Genomic DNA, 27,604 nt, shown 5'->3' with positions numbered 1-27,604 from the left:
CTGTCCTCAGGGAACTCACAGGGCAGCGGGAAGGAGGCCCAGACAAAGCTGAGTCCGAAAGCAGGCATGGGGCGTGGAGGAGAAACTGACCACGGGAAGCGGGGGGGACGGGAAGGCAGCAGAAACCGCAGATGCGGCAGGAGGGAGGAGGATGCCAGGATGGAGCACGGGCCAGGCACGGAAGGAAGGCTGGGGGAGATACAGGTCGCCGGCCCAGGGCTCTGTGACCCGCCCAGTGCAATGAGAAGGCGGCAGGGCTCTGAGCAGGGCACAGTGGAATTCGATTTCCGTTCTCACGCTCACTGTGCAGCTTGCTGGACTGGAGAGGGGCAGGTGACCCCGGGCCGGGGACCGGGGACGGAAGGAGAACCCTGGTCTTGGACAGGAGGGGCTGGAGGAGCCGCTTCAGGGGCCCCATCCCCAGTTAACTGAGAGAACAGGAAGGGTGTGTGGGCCAGACACGCGCCCAGGTCTGGGGTGCCGGGCTTTCCCTTGTGAGTGGTTTTGTGTCTGTGTTCAGGAAAGTTCTCTCAGAGACTTGCTGAATGTTCATTTAACCCTGTTTTCTCATTTCCCCTAAATGTTCTAATTAATCCAATTTGGGAGGTAATCTCACAGGTGAGTACCAAGCGCGAGTTTAAAAGCATCTGTTCTGTGGATAGCTACCCGGTTCCCCTGTCGTCGCTTATCAAACCCACCCACACTTTCTCGCTGGCTTGTGGATCTGCAGGATGCATAGAGGCCAGCTGCTCTCAGGACGGCTCCTCACGTTTCACCAGCCCACCGCAGTCTGGTTCAGTGCTGCTCACCTATGAATACGGGCACTGCGTGTCCCCAAGGCCGCCTGACAGCACTCCCACTGCCAGGACACCGCTGCTCTAGACATCACGGTCTCCCAGGGCCAGCCTCCGTCCTTGCCCATGACCGGAGCACCTTGACCCCGGGGCCTGGAGACCTCCCACCCTGGAGAGCTCTCCTGACCCTCGAGTGCCAGGAGGAGTTCTGGAACGAAGCACAGGTCGCTCGCTGGGGCTGGGGGGTGGGGGACGTTGGATTTACACCGACTTCGGCCACACACCTGGCCGCTTCCCAGGGACCACCTCCACCGACCCGGTTCCGGGGGAGCTTCCCCGCCCAGGCCTGTGCCCTCCTCGGTCCCCGGATCTCAAGCACAAGGGCCGGTTATCTCAGAGGAACCCTCCGGGGGCGGCGCCGCTACCTCCCACGACCTCATGGCCCCAAGGAGCCCAAAAGGACTTAAAACCCCGGTTCGCAGACACCGCTCGCTCGGCGGCCGGCGCGTGGGTGCGGGATGGGAGCACGCGGGAGGGTGCACGAGGGGCTCAACGGGCTCCAGGCCGGGGGGCCGCAGCGTGAGCACGCGCGGGGCCCGCGGGGCGCCCGGCAGGTGCGGCCGGCGGGGCGGGGCGAGGAGCCGGGCCCCGGGGGCGGGTGGGGCGGGCGGGCGCGGCCTGCAGCCGCCCGCGTGGTCTGCGCGGCGCCCGCGCCTGGAAACAGGAGGCCGCCGCGCCGGAAGCCCCGCCCGCGCGCGCGCCCTGTCCCCGCCCGGTGGAGCGGCTGCTGGCGCGGCGCGGCGGCTCGGCACGGCGGCGCCCGGGCGCAGGCGAGCGGGCGGAGCGGCGGACAGCGCCCAGGCCGCGCCACGCGCCGGGCTCGCGGCGGAGCGCGCCGGACTGGTCGGGGCCCGCGGCCGCCCGCGCCTTTCCATGGGCAGCTCACACTTGCTCAACAAGGGCCTGCCGCTCGGTAAGGCCGCGCGCGCGCATTTCCGGCCGCGGGGGCGGGGCGGGGCGGGGCCGGGCCGCGGGGGCGGGCGGGGCGGGCGCGGGCGCCGGCTTTGTGTGCGAGTGCGCGTGCGCGCCGGCGTCCGCGCGCCGGGGGCCGGGGGCCGGGGCCGCGGGGGGCGCCGTGCGCATGCGCGGGCTGCTGCGTGCGAGTGCCCAGCTCCCCCGCCCGTGGGCGGTGCCGCGCGCGTGCTGCGTGCGTGTGCGCGCCGGCGTCGGGGGGCGGGGCCGGGGTCAGGGCCGCGGGGGGCGCCGCGCGCGTGCGCGGGCTTCAGTGCGCGAGTGCGCGTGCGCCGCCGCCCCGCCCGCCCGCGCAGGTGACACAAAGGGGTGCGGGGCCCTCAGGACCGTCGCGGCCGGGACTCCGCGCCCGAGGCGGGGGCCCTGCCGGCCTGTCCGCCCTGCGGTCCCGGCTGGCGGGGTTCCTGCCGGCGGGGCCCCGCAGGGAGGCCGGGCGCGCCGGTGGCCCCTCGTCCTCTGGGGCTGGGCCTTCCGGGGCTTTGCGCCCCTGGGCATTGCGGACCCGCTGTTGAAACGTCTGACGTGCCGAGGCGGCGGGGGGCGCCGTGCCGGTCACCGGCGGAGGTGACACCCGTCCCGGGCCCCTGTCCGCCCGAGTGACCGGACGGTTGTGGCCGCGTCCGTCTCACCCTGTCCCCTCCTTGCTTTGTCAAGTGTGGGGAGCAGGCACCCTCCGTGCCCGGGCGGCGCCCGAGCCTGCGACCGGGGGGCGGCCCGCGGTGGTGCTTTGCTGGCCGCCGTGCTCCGCCCCCGTCGGGCCGGGCCGTGTCCACCTGTCGCGCCCCCCGAGCAGGCCCAGCTCCCCTGGCCGGGGCCCCCTCGCGGTGGGGGCGCGTCCGGTCGGTTGCGGAGGGGCCGCCCCCCGCGGCTTCCCGCGCGCCCGCCCTCCCCCGGGAGTCCGCAGACCGGGCCCCGGGCTCTGAGGTTTGTGGATGCAGGAGCGGCCGTGGGTTCGGCCGGGGCTCCCTCTGGCCGGTGCCTGCTCGCCGCGGAGGGCCCCCCGGCCCTGGCCCTGCCGGGAAGGCGGCCTGTGGCGGGCAGCCTCTGAAGCGGGGAGCCTGGCTGGCAGCCTCCTTTCCGGTGATGCTCTTCTCTGTGGTTGGTTAGGACAGGCTCGCTGTCCGGGCGTGCGATGGGATTGGTTTTCTTCCGAGTCCGCCCCGAGGAGTGATACCACCCGTCCCGCTTCTCTGGATGACTGGACAGTTGGGTCGCACATGTGGGGTCCAGAGTGGGGTCTCCAGGTCTTATCCCATGGGGGCACCTTCTCCCTCTCCAGGACCCCCTCACCCAAGTCTCAAATGTATGTATGCAGAGACAGATACTCAGGAGAAAGCTTGTCTCCAGCAGTGTGGACGCTTGGGGTGCCCTGTGGGTTAGCGTCTCCTGTCTATTCTTGCATGGGGAGCATCCCTGAGCCTCTGGACGAGTGGTCGCAGCAGGCAAGAACACAGGCCTGGCCCTCAGGGAACCCCGGGCCGAGCCCCTGACCGGTGCATGGTCGTGGACTCCTTGTGCTGTGTCGTGGCTGTAGAGTGGGGATGGAGCATGAGAAGTGGGGTCACGTGACTGAGCGGGTGCCACCTGTCAGGTGGAGGGGCAGGGCGGGGGATGGGGAGGGTGCTAGGCCCTGGGGGGGCAGGGGGCAGGGAGCAAGGCTCAGGGCCAGGGTCTCTGTGCAGACTCTCTCTGGAAGGCAGGAAGGTGACCTCCGGAGTCACGGTTTGCATCACAGTGAACCTGCCCCTCTCTGTTCTTTGATGTGGATGAAGTTCTTCCGGGACTCAGCAGCCTGAAGGTAGCAGGACACGTGCGCACAGGTGGGCATGAGTGAAGACGGCGGGAGAGGTGAACGCGTGGGGAAGAGTCTTCATGACACACTCATGCCTCTCGGCACAGCTTTTATCTAGCACGAGTGCGGGGTGCCTTTTGGTTTCTGAGGAGTTGAGAGGACACTGCGGAACGAGGCTGACTCTGGTGGGTGGTCCTGCTGCGGGTGCTATGAAGCCCTGCGTGCCTGGGGGAGCCCCCTGGCCTTGCCTACAGGGGCTCAGCATCCACCACAGCCAGACCCACCCTGTCAGTGTGGCCAGACCCCTGCTCAGATGGCTGTGCTGGGGGTGGGGGTGAGCTGGAGAAGGCGTGGCTGCTGCCGGCTCTTCAAACAGAGTGACACGGGGGTGGGCAGGGGGCATTGGCGTGTCAGAGCTGTGACTGGTGGTCAGCCAAAGGGCACGTCCTGACCGATGGGCCGGCTTTGCAGAGGAGGATGGGAAGGTACCAGGGGCAGTGACGCGTGCGTTTCCTTCTGATGAGGCGTGTGCAAGGGACTGCGGTGACCAAGGAGCCGCAGTGTGCAGGCCAGAGGCCTGGTGGAGTGTGGGAGGCGCGGGGTCAGGGAGATGGCTGGAGGACTGGACGTGGGGTCAGGGACCCTGTTCGTGGCTGCAGAGTTTGGAGCTTGAGTTTGAAGGGGCAGTTCCTGGGGCTGGAGAGGAAGCAGAGGCTGTTTGGCGGTGAGCTCTGGGTGTGTTCACTTTGTAGTGTTCGGTAGCCCGCATCAGGAGGCGTGAGCCAGCCCACGTCCCTGACCTGGTGCTGTGGGAGCAGTGAGGCCTAGGGCCGGGTTCTCAGGAAGCCTGGGCGTCCTGCAGAGGCAGGGATGTGCTGTGATCAGTCTGGGGGCTCAGTGACTCTGGTGACCCTGGAGTCTGCCAGCCACAGCCCTGGTCTCTCCTAGAGCAGCCACACCCTGGGAAGCTGTGCCCAAGAATGCGGCCCAGGCGCATGGTGGCTGGGGTGGGGCGGGGCGGAGTGGCCGTCCGGTGCGGGGCCGCGCGCCCAGTGTGTGGAACGGGCGGGAGTGAGCGTGAGACGGTGCAGAGTGTCCCCCACACAGCTCCCCCTGTCGGCATCGCCCTCAGCGTGGCTGTCAAGTCGCAGCCCGAGTCCCCGGCCGTCCCCTCTGGTCCCTTCCGTCCCCTCTTGCTGCTATGAGGTGTCATTCCAGGGCGCCATCTGCCTGTCCCGGGGTCTGGGAGGGGTGTCGACGTGGCTGCCTGCTGGGCCTTGGCCAGTGCCCTCCGTCCTGTTGGGCCCGAGCTGGGCCGTGGCTGGCGTGGACGTCCGCCTTGGCCCTGCAGATCCAGTCATCACCCTCTCCCAGCATTTGCCTGGGAGCCGGGGGAGCTCAGGGCTGTGTCCAGCTCTCAGAGGGGCTTCCTCTCTCACCGGCCGCTGCGTCCCCTGCCCCTCACTGTGCCGCTGGATGCAGGCGTGCACGCTGGGCACTGCCGCCCACGCTGCCCATGGCGCCTGTCCCCTGCCGTGGGGCCAGCATGGTCCCTGCGTCAGGCTGGTCATCAGAAGTCCCTGCCTCCCCACGTGCTCACTGAGTGCCCCCAGAAGCCCAGCCCAGCAGAGCCTGTGTCCTGGTCTCAGGGCCCCAAAGGTCGATTGGCATCCATGTCCATCCCTGAGCAAAACCAAAGAGGGCAGGAGGGGACCAGGGAGGCTGGTAGGGGGTGAGACTAGGAGGAAGAGAGTGAAGTCTAGTGGGGAGGCTGCAGCCCAGCAGGTGCAGCCCCTCCCCCCCCAGCAGGTGTGCCTGTCTCCCTGCCCCCCACCCCCACCCCCGCTCCCGGCACACCCACCCCGAGCGCCCACAGCACCTCCGTGGGGTCAGCAGGTGCAGAGTGGGAGGGGGACGGGGCCAGGCCCCTCTGCTCAGAGTCTTGGGTCTGGGGCTGACCAGGACAGTGTGTGAGTACCTGGGAACCTTGGGCTGTCATGAGGTGACCCACCTGCCCCTCGCTGCCCTGCCACTGAGGGGACGGAGCCTCTACCCTGGTAGGTGCCCTGACTGTCAGCCACCTGCCTCCAAGATGGGCCCTCCCCACGGTCACTGGAGTCACCCAGGGGGCAGGGGGCATCCCCATCCCTTCTGTCCCCAGAGTTTCTTTGCAAGGAGCCAGCCGTGCGTCACCTCCAGACAGGGCCCAGTTTCTGGAGAGGGTGCGGGGCAGGTGTGCCTGCAGTCTGCAGGGTGAGGGACCTCTGGCCACGACCCCTCCCCCCGTCACTCCGACCCCTGCTCCCCTGGGGGGAGGATCGCAGACCCCCGTGTCTCCCCTGAGACTCGTCCAGTCAGGGTGGGGGTGGGGCCCCTGCAGGATGGCCCTGCACCCACAGAGGGCATGGGACGTGTCTGGGTGCCACTGCGGGGCCACACCTGCTGGCCACGGGCCTGGGTCCCTGCAGGCCTCCTCCACCCTCCTTAAAGGCGCCATTTGCCCGGAGGCCAGGAGGCGCCTGGCGGGGTGTGCAGGATGGGGGTGGCTTGGGGCCCTGGGCGTGACCGCGACCCCGAGGCTGTCCTGCGGCCCTGTGTCGGGCTCTGCCATGGGTGTGCTGCGCAGTGAGGTCGCTTACGGGCTGCTGTTTGCTTGTCTGTAGAAACCAGGTGGGGCTTAGCGTTTTCACCCCACGAGTGTACCCATCGCTAGCCTGGAAGTTTCTCGACCGTGGTCTTGCGTTATCCCCAGCATGACTAGACGGTCGAACCCCCAAGTCTTGGCTGCTGGACCCTGCCGTCCTGCCCACAGGGCCCTGGGACCGGCACAGAGCAGACTCGCGTGGCCCGCCAGAGGGCGCCTCCAGTCTGTGCGTTGGGCCTGAGCTCTGACCAGGGCTCTCCGCCTGTCCAGACTGGCACCCGAGCCCCCAGGCCCACAGTGGGTGGGCACCCTCTGCCCCATGGAGGGGGGACATGCCAGCCCCTTCAGGCTGCTCGGTGCAGCGGGGCTTCCTTTTGAGGCCGTTTTCACGGCAGGTGGGCCGGCGGTGGGCACGAGGGCCCAGGGTCCCGGCTGCCATACCAGGGCTGGGAGGGCATGGCATGGGGCCTCACTTGAGGGGCGGAGCCTGGCCCTAGGCAGGCAGGGCGCTGGTGACTGGGGGCCCGTGAGTGACCGCTTAGGCCTGTCGGGCGCCCCCCACCCACTTCCTGGTTTCTCTGGGGTTTAGGGAGGAGGCTGGCGGAAGCCTCCTGCCAGAAGGCCGGCTGTAACCCCTCTGGAGTCCCATCACCTGCACACGTGGGTCTCTGGGCAGAGGGCAGCACACAGGACGGCCTACTCGGCCGTGCGGAGGTGACTGCTGGGGCCTGCTCCCTGCTGCCTCTGCAGTCTGGGCTGTCTGAGTGCCCTCTCCTGGCCCTGCCCGTCGGGGCACAGGGGTGGGCCAAGGGGCCATCGCAGCCAGCAGAACACCCCCACCCCTGGTTGTGATGCGCCACTGGGCGTGAAGCTGGGGCCCCAGGGCAGCTCTGCTGAGCCAGGGAGACCCCAAGGCGGGCCAGCGTCCCTGGTGGCTGGCTTGCCGCGGCGGCTGGGCATCCCTTGCCCGTCAGTGTCCCCGAGTGCCTTCTGAGAGGCTGAGGCCTGGGGGCTGGCGGTGAGGTTGCTGCGGTTTGGTGGGGTGGCCTACTGTCCCGGGGCCATGTCTGCCGTGCTGGGGGGATACTTGCTGTCTGACGGCTAATTGAGGACATTTTTCACGGAGGGAAGTTAAGGCAGAGGAGCGTCGCCATTTGCACCACGAAAACGTCGATTCCCCGTGTTTTGTGGTTTCAGAGAGGAGCGCTGCTGCTCTGTGTGAGGGCAGCCCAGTGCGTGTCTCAGGCTCAGGAAGCACAGATCCGGGGCACCGAGTCCTTTCACGACGGGGCTGCCGTCCACGCCGTGGGGACTGGGGCCCAAGGCGCCATGACCCCCGCTCGTGGGCCTGTGAAAGATGGCAAACAGGACCCAGATGCTGGGGGGGCTTCAACCCTCGCGGCCACGTGGGGGTGACCCCTAGGCCACACGGGAGCTAGTGATGGGATCAGCTTGGGTGCTGGCTGCCCGTTGGGTGGTGGGCCCAGAGGGGAGCAGCCTGCTGACGGAGGGGCTGTTGGAAGTGGGCTGCCCCTGCCCCATGTCCTGTGTTCATGGCCTGAGCCTGGTCTGTTGGCCAGTACTTCTTGGGAGGGGCCGGATCAGGAAGGACTCGGGCAACCCAAGGTGTAGGTCGTGGCTGGGTCGTCCTGCCCTCGGAAGGGCTGTGCGCAGATGGGAGTTGGGGCGGGGGCCTCTGGACGTCACTGTCCACGGGGCCCAGGAGTCTGTGGGGCCGGCCTCCTGCAGCCCGACACAGCTGTGCAGCCCAGGGTAGGGTGAGGAGGAGGCCCACTCGGCGCTCTCTGTGGACACAGGCCCTTTTCCTGGCAGCCGCTGTGAGGGGGACAGGGCACCTGGGCCTTGGGAGGCCCCTGCCCCGCGGCAGGTGCCCACGGTCTGCCCCGTGCTGGGGGTGGCCTCGCCCTGAGACGGTGAACCTGGCTCTCGGGGCGGGGGCTGGGTGGTCTGCGCTCACCCCCAGCCCCGATTGTCAGCCCACGTCCCCGATGGCGTGTGACCCGCCTGCGGGCCCCGTCCCGGCCCGGCCACTGTCCAGGGTCGTCCTGCCCCCGGAGCTGTTTGGGGAAGACCACCCCTAAATCTAGCCCCTGCCGCAGGACGCTGCCCAAGGGGGCTGATGTGCCCACTGGCCTGGGGAGCCCCCATCTCCAGGCCTGCGAGGGGGGTGTTCAGGTTGGGGTCTGCATCCCGGGGGCCTCTCCCCAGCAACCTCCATGGAAGGCCAGTCTGCTTGCCGTATCCCAGGCCCAGGAAGTGATGGGCCCCATGAGACAGAAGCTTCCAGAACTGGCCACAGACGTGTTCCCTGAGCTGTCCACCCTCCACCCCTCCCAGCTCACGCACCGCGTGACGTCTAGGGGGTCCCAGGCATGTGGATGTGACCTTTGGGGTGAGCCTCTAGCCTCTGAGTCCTGGCCGTGGCCCGGCCGGTCACCCCCACACCATGTCCCGCCTGGTGGCTGTGGGTCGAGGACGTGGGGACCCGGGCTCGGGAGTCCAGTTGGCCCTCAGTGGCGTTTAACGTGTCTCTTGTGTTTAATTTTTAGTCAGACTTTGACCCGGCGCGGGCTTCGGTGGTCGCCGTGGACGGGCGCCTAGGAGCTTTGGTTCGAGACAATTAAAGACGTGGGATGAGGACGCAGTGACAGGCCACGGTTCTGCTGGGGGATTCTGAAGATAGCTGCTTTGAACAGTTGAATTCATGGTCGTGGGAGCTGCGCCCATACTGAGAGATGGCAGGTTGGTTCGGGCTCGGGAACGCAAGGCTGCCCGAGGAGGAGAGCCGCCTGGTCCCCGAGTGTGTGGGGTCAGCCAGGGACGCCCCAGGGGCCCTGGGCTTTGCTTCTGGAGAGGGTCCCGGGGGAGGTGCTGGCCAGGCCGCAGGAGGTGGCAGGCTTCTCCGGACCTCCCGGCAGACTCGCCATGGCCGGGAGTCACTGCCACCCCGGCCCTGCCGGTTGGTGTCCTCTGTCGGGGCCCCCGTCGGTGCCCCCCTGGTCAGTGCCCATCGGGGCTCCGTTCGGTGTCTGGCGGGACCCCCGTCCGTGCCCCCCGGTCAGTGTCTGGTGGAGCTCCTGTCCGTGCCCCCTCCCCGGTCAGTGTCTGGCGGGGCTCCGTTCGGTGTCTGGCGGGGCTCCTGTCTGTGTGGCCCGCCCGCTGGTTCACTCAAGGCTCCATGAGCGCCTTCTGGCTAAGAGGCCCCTGGACCCTAGGGCGTAGTTCTCAGGGCTGCGTGGTTCAAGGTTTGCAAAGTTGAAGCTGAACACAGCTGTGGGTGGGCGTGTGCCACGCCGACGTGGGTGCTGTTCCCGAGTGAGACTCTCTGTTCTTGAGGGGGAGCTGGAGAGACCAGGGCGGCAGTGACTGTGTCCCCTGCAGACAGAGGGGCCCGGCGCCCTGCTGGGGGCGCAGGGCCGGGGTCCGACGCAGGCCGTGGAAGCGGCCACCTCGCATGTCCGCTCGCCCTCCTGTGTCCGCCTGGGCGTCAGGTGGAAGGAGGGAGTTTCTGACAGCCCTTCAGGCCGAGGTTGTTCCGGCTGCAGCCGGCTGGGTCCTTGTCGGTTCGGGGCAGTGATGCTGCAGCCTGGTCTGAGAGAGAAATGTGAGGCATGCCCGCGAGCCCCATGTTCTGGCCTGCGTGTCTGACCCTGGCTGCAGTGCAGGGGGCCTGGGGCTCTGTGTCCCCAAGGTCCTGGTTTGTGGTGGGGTGTCATTGCCGTCAGCGGCCGCTCAGGTGGCAGCGAGCTGTACCAACTGCCCCTGGCTTCTTTTAGTTTATTTTTGACAAAGGTCTCGGTGGCTGGATGCACCGAGCTGGAAGTCCTCAGGGTGGGCTGCGCGAGGCCCACGGCGGGTGGGCTGAGGCCCCGGCAGGGAGCTGAGCGTCCTCAGGGTGGGCTGCGTGAGGCCCACGGCGGGTGGGCTGAGGCCCCGGCAGGGAGCTGAGCGTCCTCAGAGTGGGCTGCGCGAGGCCCACGGCGGGTGGGCTGAGGCCCCGGCAGGGAGCTGAGCGTCCTCAGGGTGGGCTGCGCGAGGCCCACGGTGGGTGGGCTGAGGGAGCTGAGCGTCGGCCCTGTCGTTGCAGGCGTCCGACCTCCGATCATGAACGGGCCCATGCACCCCCGGCCCCTGGTGGCGCTGCTGGACGGCCGGGACTGCACGGTGGAGATGCCCATCCTGAAGGACGTGGCCACCGTGGCCTTCTGTGACGCGCAGTCCACGCAGGAGATCCACGAGAAGGTACGCGGGCAGGCGGGGAGCAGGTGCCTCCTGGCCTGTCGGGAGGCGCAGGGACGTCTCTCTTGTAAACAGGTCTTCCCTAGAAAGTGGCACCTCGGACTCAGCTGTGGTGGACGGTGCTGGCAGGGGGCGGGCGGCGCCCCAGCCAGCCCGTGCTGATGACGGCGGCGGTCACCGGGACGCCCCCGCCCTGTGCCGCGTGGTCGCCACTCTCGTGACGCGAGTCCCGGAAGCTCCAGGCTCCCCAGCACGGGAGCGCGTTAATCTGGTTTCTGTCTGTAGTCACAGCCGACCAGACTTCAGAACCACCTTTCCCGAGTCAGTTGAGGAAGCTGGACAAAGGCTTATAAAACCTCGGCACTTTGGAGGGCCCGCAGGGTTGGGAGAGGCCCAGATGCTGCAGGGTGAACTAAGGCGATGGCCAGGCCACGCCTGCTGGGCTGGCACACCTGTTGGGCTGGCAGTGGCGGCTGAGAGGCTGGGCGGCTTTGGCACCTCATGGGCCAGTGAGCATGGAGCCCGGCTGGACCCCGGATCTGTGCTGGGCCCCTGGGGAAAGGCTGAGCTGGAACCAGACCCGCCCTCACGTGTCCACATCTGCCCTGGACTGCCCACAGCCTTGAACGTGGGTGATCGAGGTCCCCGCCCTGTGCCTGGGAGGCTGGCAGGAGGAAGGGGACAGTTCTCTGTGGGGAGAGGCTGTCAGCCTGGGCCCCAAGTCGTCATGCAGATCACGGCTAGTGCAGCGCGCAGATGAAGACAACTGGGCCTCAGGGGAGGGGAGGACTGAACAAGGGCGTCCCCGTGGCTCAGACGGGAAGGGACCTCCTGCAACGTGGGAGGCCTGGGCCCAATCACTGTGCTGGGAAGAGCCCCAGAGAAGGGCATGGCCGCCCACTCCAGTGTTCCTGCCTGGAGACTCCCATGGGAGGAGCCTGGTGGCTACTGTCCATGGGGTTGCAGAGTCAGACACGACTGAGCGACTAACACTTTCACTTTCACTTTTGGGGGTTCCCAGATGGCATTAGTGGTAAAGAATCCGCCTGCCAGAGCAGGAGGCATTAAGAGACACGGGTTTAATCCCTGGGTCAGGAAGAGCCTTGGAGAAGGGCATGGCCACCCACTCCAGTTGCTCCTGCCTGGAGAATCCCACGGGCAGAGGAGCCTGGCGGGCTACCATCCACGGGGTTGCAAAGAATCAGACACAACTGAGCGAATTAAAAAAAAAACAGAGTGAAAGACAGTCCCGGGAGGGGCCCCACAAGGCCATGGGGCGGCTGCCGCCACCACCACAATGTGGAAACCAGCCTGAGAATCCGGGAGGAGCCGAGCGCAGAAAAGACGTCAGGAAGATGTGGAGCTGAAACGGCGGCGCTGACGTGAGCGCGCGAAGCAGACTTGCCGGCTGCGTGGGCAGCGTGGCCGGGAGGCGGCCGGCTGGGGCAGAGGCTCTGGGTGAGGGCCCGAGGTGGGACCCAGGGCGGCGACGGGCCAGGAGCAGAGCTGACGGAGGGGGCGGAGCCCAGTGCTGATGGGGGCGCGGACTGCAGGTGAGAGAAGCGCGGCGGCCCCTGGAGCCCAGGTGGGTGGGCCCCTGAGCCGAGCAGGCTCGGGCTGCCCGCCTGGCGGGCCCATGGCCAGTGTTTCTACTCGAGAAGCAAGCCCCACAGCCACGCTGACATTCCCGAGAGCCCCCAGCAGCTTCATGCCTCGTGGCTGGAACCAGAGGGAGCCCAGCCACCCTCGGCCCGGGGCCCGGGCCCGCGGCGCCTGCTCGGCCAGCAGAAGGAAGAGTGAGCCGGGTGCTGGCCTTGGCCGGCAGGGACGGCCAGTCATCACCCCGTCCCGTCTCCATGACCGGGAGGCCGAGGTGCCGGGTTCACGTGCTGACGGGAGGGCGTTCCTCTGTGGCGACGGCTGTCCTGCGTGGAGGTGGCGGCTCCTCCGATAGGACGTGACCCATGGACAGCTTCCTGTGAGTCTTACACGGTTTCAAACAGAAAAGATACGCTTAGAAAAACCAGTAGAGATAAAAGAGAGACAATACAGGGAGAAGTTTTTAAAAATCATAAGCAGGTTTTCACTGGTGGTTCAGTGGTTAAGATCTGCCTGCCAATATGGGGGACACAGGTTCAGCCCCTGGTTCGGGAAGTTTCCACATGCCCTGGAGCCCATGCACCACACCTGGAGAGCAGCCTGTCTGCTGCCACCAGAGAAGGCCCACACGCAGCACCAGAGACCCAGCACAGCCAAAAGTGAATCACCCAGTTAAAAAAAGTTAAAAATTTTAAGCAATATTAAAACAAGTTTTGCCAATGACTTGGAAAACTAAGATAAAACGTGTCTTCTAAAATTGTAAGTTACCAAAACTATTTCAGCCAGTTACTATAAAACCCATATAAGCTACTCAGTAGGCCCCTGGGCAGGGGCAGGGCCCTCGGCTCTGCAGCGAGCTCTGCCCACCCCGCCAGGCAGCTGGCAACCCCCCCAACTGGCCCTCTACGTCCTGAAACCCACGGGAGCCACGCCGAGGCCTTGCCTGTCAGAGAAGAGGCAGAAGAAGTGTCCGGGGAACAGAACCTTCTGCTTCAGAGAGAAGAGATGTTAGAACCGTGAGACTGCTGTTCTTAGGCCGGAGGGCTGCCTGACTGTACACTGCGCAGGACGCAGCAAGAAAGGAGTCCCAGAAGGGCTAGAGGAGCTCTTGGAAACTAAATACGGGAGCAAAAAATTTAAGTTTTAGCAGGAAGCTTGGAAGACGTAGTCTTGGGAAGCCCAGAGGGAAGGTGGAAGAGATGAGGAGCATGGAGAGATGCAGACTCCCCGGGGTGCCGGGCCCCAGTGCAGCCGGCCTTGGGGGCTCCTGTTTCCACCCCCACTTGAGCCAGGGGTGCGCGGGTGACCCAGTCCTACCAGGGGGCGCTGCAGCCTGTGTGTGCAGAGCTGTCTTTCCTCTCTGCCAGCCTGGGTGGCACAGAGGCGCCAAGTGCATCTGCCAACACAGGAGCCTCAGGAGACGTGGGTTTGATGCCTGGGTTGGGAAGATCCCCTGGAGAAAGGAGCGGCCGTCCACTCCAGTACTCTTGCCTGGGAGATCCCATAGACAGAGGAGCCTGGCGGGCTACAGTCCAGGGGCCGCAGAGTTGAGCACAGCCCAGCAGCAACCAGATGTGACGGCTGGAGCCTGGGCAGCCACCCAGACTTTGAGGGGAAGCTACATGGAGCCTGGGAACAGCAGGGCAGCAAGACAGAAGTCCAGGACCCCGATGGCTGTGGAGCTGACGGGGCCCCTAGACCAAATGGCTGCAGGCACTGGGCAAACGCCAGCTCGTCTTCATAGCTGGATGGACGTTGGACATTTTCACCACAACGTGAGAAACCTCAGAGCTGAAGGGAAGCTCCCATGTTCCCACCATGAGCCAGGACAAGTATCAGGGGCCCCCGGAGGCCTTGGTTCAGGGTTCAGACTTCACCAGCGCCCGGGTGGGGGACAGGAATCAAAGTGGCCCCAGGCAGGTGCACAGCTCCTGGGAGAAGGGTTTCAGCTGGGATTGCTCCCCCCTCCCCAGCATGCGGACCCTGAGGGGGTGTCTTGCCCCTTGGCCACTCCCTCTGAGGCTCTTGGGGGAAATTCAGGCCCCCATGAGGTGGAGGCGGCCATGGAAGAGGAGGCCTGGGGTCCCGTCGAGGGCCAGGCCAGCTGGGGAAGACGGGGGCGCGCTCAGGGAAGGGTCACGGGGCTGCAGCGGGGACCTGGTCAGTGGAGTCCCAGCAGGGATGTGCTGAGACCAGGTGAGGCAGACATGAAGCGCAGGGAAACTCAGACCAAGTGGTGCCAGTGGGGGCCCGCTCGGGACCTGAGGGATGCTGGGCAGTGCCCTGTGCGCGCGCCAAACCCAGGAGTGAGAGGAGTGTCCGCGAGGCCGTCCCCCGTCCCCAGCCCCCAACAGACCAAGTGCGGCAGCTCTGCAGGTCACGTGTGGAAAGGAGGGGCTGTCTGGCCATGAGGCAGTCCAGCGGTCTCCCCACAAAACAAATCGCATAGATCAGGGAAGAGGAGGTGACGGAGGGATGCCTGCAGTGCACGCAGCAGCTGGGGTTAGCAGCAGACAGCCCCTCAGCGGGCGGCGATGGCCGTCCCAGCGGAGAGCGAGCGAGGGCGGGGTGTACACCCGGCCCAGCAGCCTGCAGGAGCGGGGGACCCGTCCCCACCCCGAGAGCTCACAGACACCCGGGCAGCCGGGCTCCCGCGTGCCACTCTGGCGGTGCTCCTGCAGGCCCCGGAGACTCCCAGGGCAACGGCGCCCCCGCATGCCCATCTGGTGTGCTCCGGCAGACCCCCGAGAATTGCAGTCTTCAGCCCACCGTCCTTCCACCTGGCCCGTCATCCGGAAACCCCTGGGGCCATCTGGGAATGTCAGCCTTGGGCCTCACTGAGGGTGTGTGCACACGCATGTGTGTGTGCATGCATGTGTATGTGCACGTGTCTGTATGCGCACGTGTCTGTATGCGCACGTGTCTGTATGCGCACGTGTATTTATCTGTGTGCAGGCGTCTGTATGTGTGTACATGTGTACACGTGTGTGCGTGTTTCTGCATGTGTGTGCGTGCGCATGTGTTTTCTGTGTGCACATGTTTGTGTATGTGTGTGCGTCTGTGTATTCACGTGTGTGTGCATGTGTTTTGTGTGCAGGTGTCTGGTACGTGTGTCTGTGTGTACGTGTGTGTGTGTCTCTGTGTGCAGGTGCCCATATGTGTGCGTGTGTGTGTGCATGCGTGCGTGCATGCATGCATGTCTGTGTGTGTGAGATGCTGGGAGGGGAGCCTCGAGATGAGGAGGTGCCCAGCCCCCCAGCCACGCCATGGCCTACCTCTGGGCTGGTGCCTGGTGAGCACCCCTCAGGTGCTGCTGCTCCCAGTGCCCAGCCAGGCAGGCCTGGTAGCCCCTGTGGATTTGATAACATTGAGTCAGTGACAAGCTGGTCACACAACAGGTGGAGGTTGGTGGGAGTGGACCGTGGGAGGTCGATGGCATACCAGGGGTGTTGCGGCCACTTTGCATCCAGGAAAAGGGTCATGAGGAACCAACAGGAGTGGGGCCCAGGGCCTGGGCGTGGTGCAGTGGCCCTGCGGTGGGCTCACCCTGAGGTGGATGCACCGTGGGACTGCCCTTGGGGGCGTCTGGGCTTCCCTCTGAGAACGCTGCCCCTCGTACTGGTTCCAGGGACGCTCGGCAGAAACAGGACCAGGCATGGAAAAGGGGTTTACCCACAACCGTGTGTGGGTGAGCCACACCTGAAGTTCAGATCAGTTCAGTTCAGTCACTCAGTCATGTCCGACTCGTGACCCCATGGACTGCAGCACGCCAGGGCTCCCTGTGCATCACTAACTCCCGGAATTTACTCAGACTCATGTCCATTGAGTTGGTGATGCCATCCAGCCTTCTCATCCTCTGTTGTCCCCTTTTCCTCCTGCCTCCAATCCCTCCCAGCATCAGGGTCTTTTCCAATGAGTCAGCTCTTCGCATGAGGTGGCCAAAGTATTGGAGTTTCAGCTTCAGCATCTGTCCTTCCAATGAATATTCAGGATTGATCTCCTTTAGGATGGACTGGTTGGATCTCCTTGCAGTCCTAGGGACTCTCAAGAGTCTCCTCCAAAACCACAGTCCAAAAGCATCAATTCTTCAGCGCTCAGTTTTCTTCACAGTCCAACTCTCACATCCATACACGACCACTGGGAAAACCATAGCCTTGACTAGACGGACCTTTGTTGGCAAAGTAATCTCTCTGCTTTTGAATATGCTGTCTAAAGGTAAAGCTAAAATCATGGTGCCCACTGGCGTGCGCCTCACATGAGGTGGGGTCACCAGGTGCCGGGTGGGTGGTGCTGGTGGGCGGAAGTGCCCGGGCTGGTAGCAGCGGGACCAGAGCCTGAAGAGGTTTGTGGGGAGCCGCCCACGCACCTCAGGGAGACCAGCGGACACACTGGGAGCCGCATGGTCTCCCAGCTTTAGAACCTTCAAGATGGCCCCGGGCCATGCGCTGCCTCGCGGCCCAGGACGCTCGAGGACCCCTTCCCATCCCACCTGCCTCAGCCCGCCCCCCGACACACACCCCCGTCTCAGTCGAGGGCCACACGCGTCCGCTGTCCAGGCCCGACCAGGCTTCACACGGGGCCTCCCCTCCCGACGCCGGCAGCCACGTGTCCGCCTCTCCGGTTCCAGCACCTGCCCGCCTACCCACAGTGGGCGCTGACCTCTGTCCCCACCCAGCCCGCCCACAGCCTTGGGGGCATCCTCACAGCCGCGCCCACACAGCGTGGGGCGGCCAGAGGGGCCTTCCCAGGGACCTGCCGGCTGAGCCTCCCGCCTCGCCACCCACCCTGCCCCGGCCGCGTGCCCTGCCCACCCCGCGTGCCCCCGTAATCCCTCTGCCTCTGATGCCGGCCCACTGCCTCACACCGTCCTCACCAGGCCTGCGTCTGACCCCCTCCTAGGAGGCCGGGCGGCTGTCAGGACTCAGTGTGGTCCCGCTGGCCCGTTCGTGTGCCTGGGGCTGGGATCCCTGGGTCCTCTGAGCAGGGAGGGCCCGAGCTAGGCCGGCGGCACCTGCCCACACATGTAGGACCAGGCCCTGGGCCCTCTCCCCTGCTGACGGCGGTCTCTGCCTTGGACCTTTCTCCCCCTGTGCTGTGTTCTCCGGGCCCCCTCGGCCAGTAGGACGAGAAGGAAGGCCACGCCACCCTCAAGGAACTGCATTCTGGGGGGCCCTGCGTCTGGCTCCATTGGACACCCCGTGATCGTAGGAGAGATGAGCCCGGGGCCGTTGGCCATCTGAGAGGTTGTTGGCTCCTGCCCAGGGTCCCCCTCAGCACCCGCACCTGGCACTCGCTGTGTCCACTGCGGGCCAGCCGCTGCCTTGGCCGTGCAGCCCTGCGAGTCCAGCAGCCTCTGCCCCCCGGGGACCCCGAGTCAGCGCTGGATGCTCTGTGCGGAGAGGGGAGGGTGGCCGACAGGTCCCGCAGGCTCCCTGTGGCCTCTTGAGATGTCGTGAATTGTACCGGCCCGTTAGGGAGGGATAAACCGGGTCCCCAGCTGCGGCCAGGCTCCCGCGGGCTCCCCATGGCCTCTGAGGTGTTGCGGATAATTACCAGCCCATTAGGGAGGGATGAACTGGGTCCCCAGCTGCAGCAGGTCCTGGAAGTCTGATGCGTTGGGTCCAGGTGGCTCAGCTCCCGGGCCCTGCCCTTGGGTCCAGAGGTAGAGCTGGTGGTAGGTCTCTGGCTGTTCTGAGCACATCCGGAGCAGACCCTCGTTCCTGGTTCTGGGCTGTGCCCCCGCCCCCCCCCCAGCCAGGCATGTCTCGCTGGTGGACGGGTGCTGACAGAACGCGGGTTCAGCCAGCGGTGGGGTGGGTGGGGCTGTGCACGTGCGCAGGTAGGGGCTTTGCGTGGGGTGCAGCGCAAGCAGACCCCGCGGGTGGGGAGGTCTGTGCGCCAGGCTCTTAGGAGACCCTGGCAGCTACCTGCTCACATGGGTTTCACCTGGGGCAGCCCCGCTGAGACATGCACACCCCGTCCCTGCAAGCATCCTGACCCCCTGGTGGGGGGGGGTGGTGCCCCGGCCATGCTCCGCGGGGCAGAGACTGAGCTGTCAGGCCCCTCGCGGGGTCTGCACTGGCCAGGCCAGCCTCTTGGCCGAGCACACATAAAACCTGTGCCTGGCCTTGACGCCCCTCCCAGTGCGGAGCCGAGGGAGGCCACCCCCAAGGTCCGCGGTGCGCAGGACAGAGGCCTCGGGCTGCAGCCGCCCCCCGACCCTTCCGGGGGGAGCAGCCCACACGGTGACGGTGATGGGTGACCACGTGTGCCCCTCCCGGTGTGAAAGGGTGCCGTGCTCACTGCTGTGTGTTCACTGCCTGGGGACCGGTGTGCACTGCCCCGCGGCGGCTCCTCTTCGGGGAGTGGGTCATGCATGGCGGTATGGCTCCCCTCCCCATCGGTGGTTCTGGGGGTCTCGGGTCCTCCCAGTGCCCTTGTTTTCCATCTGTTGTGGCGTCCAGTGCCCAGGGAGAGGGCAGCCCCCTTCCCACCTCCCTGTGTCAGTCAGGCGAGCCCCGTCCCCTCTGTCGACCCGGCAGGTGTCCTTGGCGGGTCTGCTGGGTCGCCGCTACCCTCGGGTCATGGCAGGTGCTCACGCGGGGACCGGGTGGCCTCCCACCCAGACAGCCTATTGTGCCCACAGGGGCGCGGGCTGCTCGGGGCAGCGCCGGTCACCACGCTGCTCTCGCTGCAGGTCCTGAACGAGGCCGTGGGCGCACTGATGTACCACACCATCACGCTGACCAGGGAGGATCTGGAGAAGTTCAAGGCTCTGCGGATAATCGTGCGCATCGGCAGCGGCTTTGACAACATCGACATCAAGTCGGCCGGGGACCTGGGTAGGCCGTTCGGGACCCTCCCCCTCGCTGCTTTTGGTTCCCCGCGCGGAGGGGGCCTGGGGCCTGGGGGCTGGCGTCCACACGGCTCTCCGCGTGTGGGCCCCGCGCCAGCTCCCCTCGGGCAGGTGCAGGCTGGCGGCACTGTCCCTCAGGAGGCCCGGGCCTCGGGCAGTGCACCCGCCCTCCTGCAGAACCCCCCGGGGACCCGGGCAGGAGGCCTCTGTCCAGGGGCGGCCAGCACGCCCGCGTCAGGGTTCTCATGCCCCTGTTCACGAGACGGGCCGGGAAAGGAAGTTTCTGTTGTGACTCAGGACACGGGAGTGTGTACATGCTGGTGTGCATATGGGGGTGTGCCTGTGCTCTTGTGCACATGCTCTCGAGCACACGTGCGTGACTCACACTTGGAAACAGACTCAATCTATTGGGTCTGTTGGGTAGTTTCCTGCCTGCGGTGCCGCTCGGCTATGGCCTCTGCGTTTCCTTTGTATTGGTCACCGCCTGTGGGAGGTTAGGACTCACTCAGCCACGGCACCTGGTCACTGACAGCTCAGAACCGCAGAGAGAGCCGCTTGCATTGTCAGCCGCCATGCGTCTCAGGGCTCACCCTGCCTGGGCCCGCTGAGCTCTGTCGCCCCAGCGTCCACCCCGCCATCTCCTGTCCCCCGCGGCGTCCGCCCCACTGTCGCCGGGCACGCTGGGTGCTCTCCGAGCCGGCGTGTCCCTAGGGTTCGTGCCTGCTGACGGAGCTGGTCCTCTCTGCCTCTTGATTTGACCAGCTGGGGCTGCGTCCTTCTTCCAGGAACGTCTGGGCGTGCTGGGTGGTCCTCCCCTCTGAAGCCCTGCAGGGCCTGGTCTCTGGCGCCGCCTTGAGTCTGACGGGGACTCCAGCTCTTCTTGTTCAGTTTCCCATGCACGCCCTGCCCCCCACCCCGTTCTTCCTTGTGCTGAGGGGCGGGGAAGCCGCTGCTTGGGGACGAGTGTCCTGGCCGAGACCCGTTCCAGGAAGGGCCAGTGGCCAGTGGTCCAGGACAGGGGCAGGTAACCTGCCTTGATCTCCTGGCCTGGACGTGTCGGTGGCACCCAAGACCATCCCAGTGACCGCCCCGCGTGTCTTGCATCTCCAGGCATTGCCGTCTGCAATGTGCCGGCCGCATCCGTGGAGGAGACCGCCGACTCCACCATGTGCCACATCCTCAACCTGTACCGCAGGACCACGTGGCTGCACCAGGCGCTGCGGGAGGGCACGCGCGTCCAGAGCGTTGAGCAGATCCGGGAGGTGGCTTCCGGAGCTGCCAGGATCCGCGGGGAGACCCTGGGCGTCATCGGACTAGGTGCGCTGACCTCCGCCATGCACGCGCCTGTGGACGGAGAGGCTGTTGGGCCAGGCTGCTGGAGGGTTCTCTACCTGGGACGGCTGTCCAGCCAGGGAGCAGCACTGGGTGGCTTGGTCTCTTAGCTACCCCAGGAACAGCAGGCGGGGCCACACGCCCACCCGGGTGTTAGTGCCCTCAGGGTCATGTGCTCCATGGGCGGAGTCACGCATGCTCTGTGGGCGGGGTCGTGCTGCCCTCTGGGCGGGGTCACGCGTACCCTGTGGCGTGGGTCATGTGTGGCCTGTGGGCGTCCACACTTGTGCACGCTCAACCTGCCGAACGCCCAGGGCTGTCATGTGGGGCCGAGGCGGCTGCCCTGAGTCCTGTCCGGGGTGGAGGGAGGCTGCTCGCTGTCCCCCTCGCTTGCCCTCGTGCCCTGCAGGCTGGTGCCCTGAGCTCAGGTAGCAAACCAGGGAGCAGAGACGTGCTGGGGGCAGAGGTACTGGAGTGGGTCCGGCCTCGGGGGTTGAGGAGGCAGGGGAGGGCGAGTGTGGACGGAGTAGCCTGTCCTGCCTGGGGGCGTAGCTCCTGTGCCCCCATCTGTGATCCCCAGGGTTCTCCATGGCAGAGGCACCCGCTGTGCAGCTGTGGGGAGCTGCAGGGCAGAGACACACCTGCATTAGCTCAGGTCAGGACCACGGACGTCTGAGGACGTGGGGATGTCCCACTCCCGATGTGACTTGCTGTCCTGCTGGACTGCCCACACAGACACCAAGGCTGGTCAGAGCCCCATAGCCATGCAAGCACCGTACACCGAGCAACGGGGCCCCTGTGCCCGGAACCAGCCAGGGTGGGGCCGGTGGGGCCGCTCGGTGTGATGGAGGAGGAGGAAGGGGCGCGGAGAGGGTGGGGCGGTTGTATGTCCCTGGCCGGTGGATTTGGGGCCACATCCCATCTAGGCAGTGTTGGTGCAGACAGGCCCCGGAGCCCGCATCCTAACCGACTCCTGGTCGTCCTTGGGGGCCGTCAGACCTGCCCTGGGGACCATGGCCCTGGCTGTCTGCTCCGGCCAACCCTGCGTCCCCTCGAGACCCCCACAGCCTGTGTTCTGGTTCCCTCGGCCTGAAAGCAGAGTGGTGGCCCCGGCGGCGTGAGCTGAGGCGGGGGCTCGGCACCTGTGCTGCTTGCAGAGGCCAGGGTCGCAGCCGTGGTGGCGCCACACTGAGGCGCTGTGTGTGGCTCCCGGGGACCCAGGAGCTGCACGGTGGCAGCTGCTGGATACACAGTTCTGCTTTCCACGTTTGTTCATAAAAACGGAAGTCCTCTTTGGGCTTCCCTGGGTTTGAGGAGCCGGGTGCTGCAGTGAAGTGGCTGAGCCGGGGCTCCTGGCTTGCATCGCCCGCCTGCAGAGCCAGTGGCTGCTCCAGCCCCCGCGGTGCCGCCCTGGGAGGTCCGCTGGACTGCTGGGTGCCCGTACTCCAGGGGCCCCGGCCCTTCTCCCTGAAACCTCGTTCCCCACGCACCCACTGCCTGGCCTCTGGGGGCAGGCGCCCAGGGTGATGCCCGTCTTCCCCCAGGGCGCGTGGGGCAGGCGGTAGCACTGCGGGCCAAGGCCTTCGGCTTCAACGTGCTCTTCTACGACCCCTACCTGGCGGACGGCACGGAGCGGGCGCTGGGGCTGCAGCGGGTCAGCACGCTGCAGGACCTGCTCTTCCACAGCGACTGCGTGACCCTGCACTGCGGCCTCAACGAGCACAACCACCACCTCATCAACGACTTCACCGTCAAGCAGGTCTGCGCCTGCAGGACCCCCTGGAGCGGGGGACGGGGCGGGGCGGGGGGCGAGACGGTCTAACCCTGCACGGCCCCTCCTGGGTCCGGGCCTTTCAAGTGGCTCTGTGTACACTGGCTTCTGTGTTGTGAGCACGTGCAGTGCACACACCTGGGTGTGGGCAAGTTTGGATGACAATGGCCCTCCCCAATGTGTGTGCACATGGGTTGTATAGATGTGTATCCATGTTTCTAGGCCTGTGCAGTCACGGTTTGCATTTGTGTCTGTCCACACGTGTATACACACACATGCACATATGGTTGGGCTTCCCTTGTGGCTCAGCTGGTAAAGAATCCGCCCGCAATCCGGGAGACCTGGTCCCCGGGCTGGAAAGATCCCCTGGAGAAGGGAAAGGCTACCCACTCCAGTATTCTGGTCTGGAGAATTCCATGGACAGAGTCAGACACGAGAGAGCAACTTACACACACATATGCAGACACATGCACATGTGGTTACATATACTTCTGTGTGTGCACGTGTGTGCATGGGAGTGCCTGCACATTCTTGTGTGCACACGTGGAGCCGTGACTGTTGTCTGCCCTACGCCCCCAGCCCTGTGGAGGGTGAGGCCGGACACCGTTCCCACGTGCTGGGCTAGCCTCTGGGGGTTGGGGGCTTGGGCAGGCTGTGCCATCCGTGAGAACCAAGTGAGACCTAGACAGACAGGAGCCTGCCAGGGAAGAGGCCTGCGCCCACGGACGGCTGCCTGAGCCCATCAGCGGGGTGAAACTGGGGTCACAGGGAGTGCCCCATCTCGGAGCAGGGGCAGCCTCCTTCGCAGAACCAGGGAAGGGGCGTCTTCAGGCCCACCGTCTGTCCTTCCCAGATGAGACAAGGGGCTTTCCTGGTGAACACGGCCCGGGGAGGCCTGGTGGACGAGAAGGCGCTGGCCCAGGCCCTGAAGGAGGGGCGGATCCGCGGCGCGGCCCTGGACGTGCACGAGTCAGAGCCCTTCAGGTGCCTCCCGCTGCTCCCGGGGCCCCCAGCGTGGGCGGGCGGCTCATGTGCTGCGCTAGCCTGCGGCTGGCCTGGTGGGGGGTGAGGCCATGTCCACACCGGTCTCCCAGCCCTGCCTTTGGGCAGCCTGAGCTTGGCCTAGGGTAGACCTTCCTCCAGGGCCAAGCCAGGTCTCAGCGGGAGGGGAGCTCAGCTCTGTGGGCCAGGACAGCCCTGGGTCCTGCACCTGGGGGAGGGGGAGACCTGAGACCAGGGCCCCCTGTCAAGTGTCCGAGGCTGCTGGCCCCCAGGTGGCCGTGTGTAGACGCCCCAGCCGAGAGGCTGTCGGGCAGCAGGGCCCGGGGGGTCCTCACCCCTGGAGCCTGCAGGGGTGTTCAGGGGCCCCAGGTCTGAGAGCTCAAATCACCTGCAGGGGCTGGGCGTGTCCCCAGTTGAGACCCTCCCCACTGAGGTCAGGGAGGGGCTGGGCAGATCTGACAGGTGGGGGTGGGCTCCGGCCAGAGTCAGGCTCTGATCTTTAGCCTCTGACCTCTCTGCAGCTTTAGCCAGGGCCCCTTGAAGGACGCGCCCAACCTGATCTGCACCCCGCATGCGGCCTGGTACAGCGAGCAGGCCTCCATCGAGATGCGTGAGGAGGCGGCCAGGGAGATCCGGAGAGCCATCACAGGTAGGCAGGGTCGGGGGTGGGGGCATGGGCGTGGGGGAGCCCAGGCTCTTGCTAGGGTCGTGGGGGCGGGGCCGTGGGCCTTGGGGGCGGGGCGCGGGGCGGGGCCGTGGGCCTTGGGGGCGGGGCGGGGCCGTGGGCCTTGGGGGCGGGGCGGGGCCGTGGGCCTTGGGGGCGGGGCGCGGGGCGGGGCCGTGGGCCTTGGGGGCGGGGCGCGGGGCGGGGCACAGGTTGGGAGCGGAAGGAGACAAGACCCACCAGGGCCTGACGTTTCCGCGCGGCAGACCCTGAACGCAGGGGTTCTTGGTGTCGCGTCTTTGACGCTCCTTCGCTGTCCTGGGGGTGTCAGCTCGTGTGTCTTTCTCCGCACCTTTGAGGAAGAATTCTGTGTGTGCGAGCTTCCTGGGCGGGCCCGTCAGCCCTGAAACCTCTGGTCTGAGCAGGCACCAGTGAGCTGAGGTCGCCCACCTGAGGCTAGGGGTCCCTGAGCTTCGAGGGGGACCCTGCCCAGACAGGCGGGGCCCGCTCTGCCTAGGGCCTTGCGCCCGCAGGGGCGGCCGGCCCCATCCCCGTCAGAGCCCCCTCAGGCCCTGGTGGCTTCGGGACGCAGGCCCCATCCTTCACTCCCCCGCGTTTCCCAGGCCGGATCCCCGACAGCCTGAAGAACTGCGTCAACAAAGACCACCTGGCAGCCGCCACCCACTGGGCCAGCGTGGACCCCGCCGTGGTACACCCTGAGCTCAATGGGGCGGCGTACAGGTAAGCGGGGCCCTGGGCCCCCGTGGCCCTGGGCGGCTGGGGCACACGCGCCCGAGCGGGCGGCAGCCTTCAGGGTGGTGGATGGGGCGGCGTCCTGGGTCTTGGCCGCACGAAATGGGACAGGGCGCCCCCCGGGCTCATGCGGCGCCTTCTCCCCCAGCAGGTACCCCCCGGGCGTGGTAGGCGTGGCACCCAGCGGCATCCCGGCCGCCGTGGAGGGCATCGTCCCCAGCGCGATGTCCCTGTCCCACGGCCTGCCCCCCGTCTCCCACCCTCCCCACGCCCCTTCTCCCGGCCAAACCGTCAAGCCCGAGGCGGATAGAGACCATGCGAGCGACCAGTTGTAGCCGGGGCGGAGCTCTGCAGCCGGGGCGCTGGCCGAGCCCTGGACGGGCGTGTGCAGGCGCGGTGCCCGCGGTGGCCCGGTCTCCGGAAGCGGGCCGGGGGCCGGGGCTGAGCTGGCGCCGCTGCCCGCATCGACTGTAGTTGTCCCGTCCCGAGGGCCGGCCGCGCCCCGCGTCCTCCGCGTCCTCCGCGTCCTCGTTAAGCAGCAGAAGTTAGTAGTTCACTCTCCCCGAATGTCCTTGTCTGTGTACAGTCTCTAGAACATCACAGGTGTGTTTGCTCAGCTGTCGGCAGGAGAGCCGGGGCGGCCAAGGCGCTGCTCCCGGCCGTTCCTCCTGCGTGAGGAGCGCCCTAGACAGGCAGTTGGCAAACTTCTCAGGACAATGAATCCTTCCCGTTTTTCTTTTTACGCCACACAGTGCATTGTTTTTTCTACCTGCTTGTCTTATTTTTAGAATAATTTAGAAAAACAGAACCAAGGCTGTCTTTCCTAACTTTGGCATGATCCCCTTGTTTCCAACGAAGACGGCATCATGAGGCAGCTGGGTGGGAGCGCGCGGCCTCCATCCAGCCACGGGTGCAGCACCCGGCCCGCGGTGCCGTCCTGCTGATGTGGTAGGCTAGCAATATTTTGGTTAAAATCATGTTTGTGACCGTAACCATTTGTATGAATTATTTTAAAGAAATAAAAGTCCCAGAAAGAGCCGGCACGCCCAGCCTCTGTTTTAGTGGCTTTGTCTCACGGGCACTGGCGAGGTCAGTCCTCTTCTTGGCCAGCGCCTGTGGGGCGGAGCTGGACGGGCAGCTCCGGGGGGTCCATGCTGGGCTCCGCCTCCTTTGGCTTCTGGAGCCGCTTGCCCTTTGCGTCCTCACTGGAACCTGGGGGTCCTCGCTGCTCTGTGTGCGGTGCCGCCCCCTTCCCCCCGGGGGCCCTGAGCCTGGGGGTCCTTGCTGCTCTGTGTGCGGTGCCACCCCCTTCCTCCGGGGGGTCCTGAGCCTGGGGGTCCTCGCTGCTCTGTGTGCGGTGCCGCCCCCTTCCCCCCGGGGTCCTGACCACGGTGGAAGTGCACGGCACGCCGGCAGCGACCCGGAGCTGCTGGAGCGGAGGCTTAGGAGAACACGGCAGGACTCAGTACGGACTTGAGAAAATAATATGTTAGTAAAATTGTTGCCTTCAGATAAAGAAAGAGAATAAGACAGCTACAACCAGGATCAGGACTCAAGAGGAGGTTGCTAAACAGTTCCCGATGTCAATCAAATCACAGCGAATGTGATGAAAACTTTCTGATGAGAATATAAGAGAGAACACTTGGTAAACCAACACAAAGTAAAAGACCTGAATTGCTCTGTAACGTCCTAAGAAGTTAGACTTAAAAAACTTTCTCAAAGGAAATTACAAATGGCTTCAAACCTTAGCTCTAAAAAATACTTAAAAGGTAGAAAAAACCCACTGATTTCCAATTGACTTGAGAAGACAAAAAGCAGGTGCATTTTCTAATAATTTTGAGATTAACTTTCCAAATCCTTAGAGGAAAAAAAAGACAATCCAGCCTTATCTTAAGGAGTGAGCCAAGTGGGGGACTCTTCACTGTGAGCCTAGTTGGGGTGACTCCTCTATATCCTGAGCTAAGGTGGGGTGACCCCTACACCGTGAGTTAAGGTGGGGTGACCCCTGCACCGTGAGTTAAGGTGGGGTGACCCCTACACCGAGAGCCCGGGTGGGTGACTCCTATTCCATCTTGAGGAAAGGTGGGGTGACTACACCATGAGCCTGGGTGGCATATAGGCCGCACATGGGGACCAGCCCCCAGGTCTCCCCCAGGTAGGGGGTGGCCCCTGTGGAGAGCAGCTGACCTCAGGACCCTCCATGGGTTGGAGGGTGACCGTGTGACGTGGGTGCCTTTGCCCTCAGGTCTAGGCCTCACTCTCCGGCCGTGGAGTGCCAGCTGCTGCGGGCTGGTGGGGCCTTGGCCTGATGCTCTCAGGGCAGCTGCGCTGAACACAGGAGCTTGTTTCCAAAATGCTGCCCCTCCGACTCCACTGAGGATGGTGTTGAAGGGAGGTCCTGAACCCCGAGTCCCCGTGAACCCTCTGACCCTGGCCCAGGGATGTTCCCGCCATGCTGTGCAGGGGTTGGGGCGGGCATTGCTTGCTGTGAGCTGTGTGCAGAACCACCCAGTGTCCCTCCCCCAGGCCCAGTGATCGCCCCCCCACCCCGTGTCACCACAGAACTGAGACACGCGGCGCTGGCAGACGGGCCCAGGGACTCTGCAGCGGCTTCTCACAGCGATCCGGACGGGGCACCCTGTCCGTCAGCCCTGGCCTAGGCGGCCTCGTGGGCTTGGCCCAGCAGTGGGGCTGGATCCCGGGTGTGTGCGCGGAGCTCGGCGCGCATGAGTCAGTGGCAGGCCCAGTGACCGGGGCAGCCGCTCGCCCGCCCACCCGGCCTCCAGCAAGTCCCCCAGCTCCCGGACACCCCCGCCTGGTTTGCTCCCGTGGCCTCGGCTCCCAGGGAGCGACTTGTGCCTAGACGCGGCCGTCAGCCCTCCCCGAGATTGCAGGGGTTGCTTGGCCCCCTGACCTTGGTTCTGCATCCAGGAAACCCTATTGACTTCTCTGTTGTCAGAGCAGGGTTGACAACTTCTGATCTTGTCCCCTGTCAGAGCTGAAACTTTGCATTTTACGTCAAGCTTTTCTTGGTTTAACTTCCTTTGCAAAAGTGTGAGTTTCAGGAGGCCCGCACAGGGGCCAGGGCGTGAGGGTGAGTGCATC

General features: G+C 65.7%; 1 protein-coding gene across 5 annotated transcripts; it reads left to right on the top strand.

The window, feature by feature from the left end:
- The first annotated feature begins 1,611 nt into the window (after positions 1 to 1,611).
- CTBP1 (C-terminal binding protein 1) lies at positions 1,612 to 25,535 on the top strand. 5 transcript variants are annotated; one of them, XM_025290494.3, is made up of 10 exons: positions 1,614 to 1,767; positions 8,833 to 9,025; positions 10,371 to 10,525; positions 18,819 to 18,963; positions 20,088 to 20,294; positions 21,854 to 22,068; positions 22,934 to 23,064; positions 23,604 to 23,731; positions 24,370 to 24,487; positions 24,648 to 25,535. In XM_025290494.3, the coding sequence occupies exons 2-10, from the start codon at positions 9,019 to 9,021 to the stop codon at positions 24,832 to 24,834; spliced, it is 1,293 nt and encodes a 430-aa protein (XP_025146279.1). In that variant the 5' UTR covers positions 1,614 to 1,767; positions 8,833 to 9,018; the 3' UTR covers positions 24,835 to 25,535. The 5 variants fall into 5 exon arrangements, with proteins under 5 accessions (XP_025146277.1, XP_025146276.1, XP_025146279.1 ...); XM_025290495.3 differs by lacking the exon at positions 1,614 to 1,767 and adding an exon at positions 2,158 to 2,390; XM_006067386.4 differs by lacking the exon at positions 1,614 to 1,767 and adding an exon at positions 3,483 to 3,646.
- Positions 25,536 to 27,604: the final 2,069 nt, after the last annotated feature.

This window comes from Bubalus bubalis, chromosome 7 (assembly GCF_019923935.1).
Source record: "Bubalus bubalis isolate 160015118507 breed Murrah chromosome 7, NDDB_SH_1, whole genome shotgun sequence".
Lineage (NCBI taxonomy): Eukaryota > Metazoa > Chordata > Mammalia > Artiodactyla > Bovidae > Bubalus > Bubalus bubalis.
The sequence above is the reverse complement of the archived record's forward strand: the minus strand, read 5'-3'. Positions and strand labels throughout refer to the sequence as shown.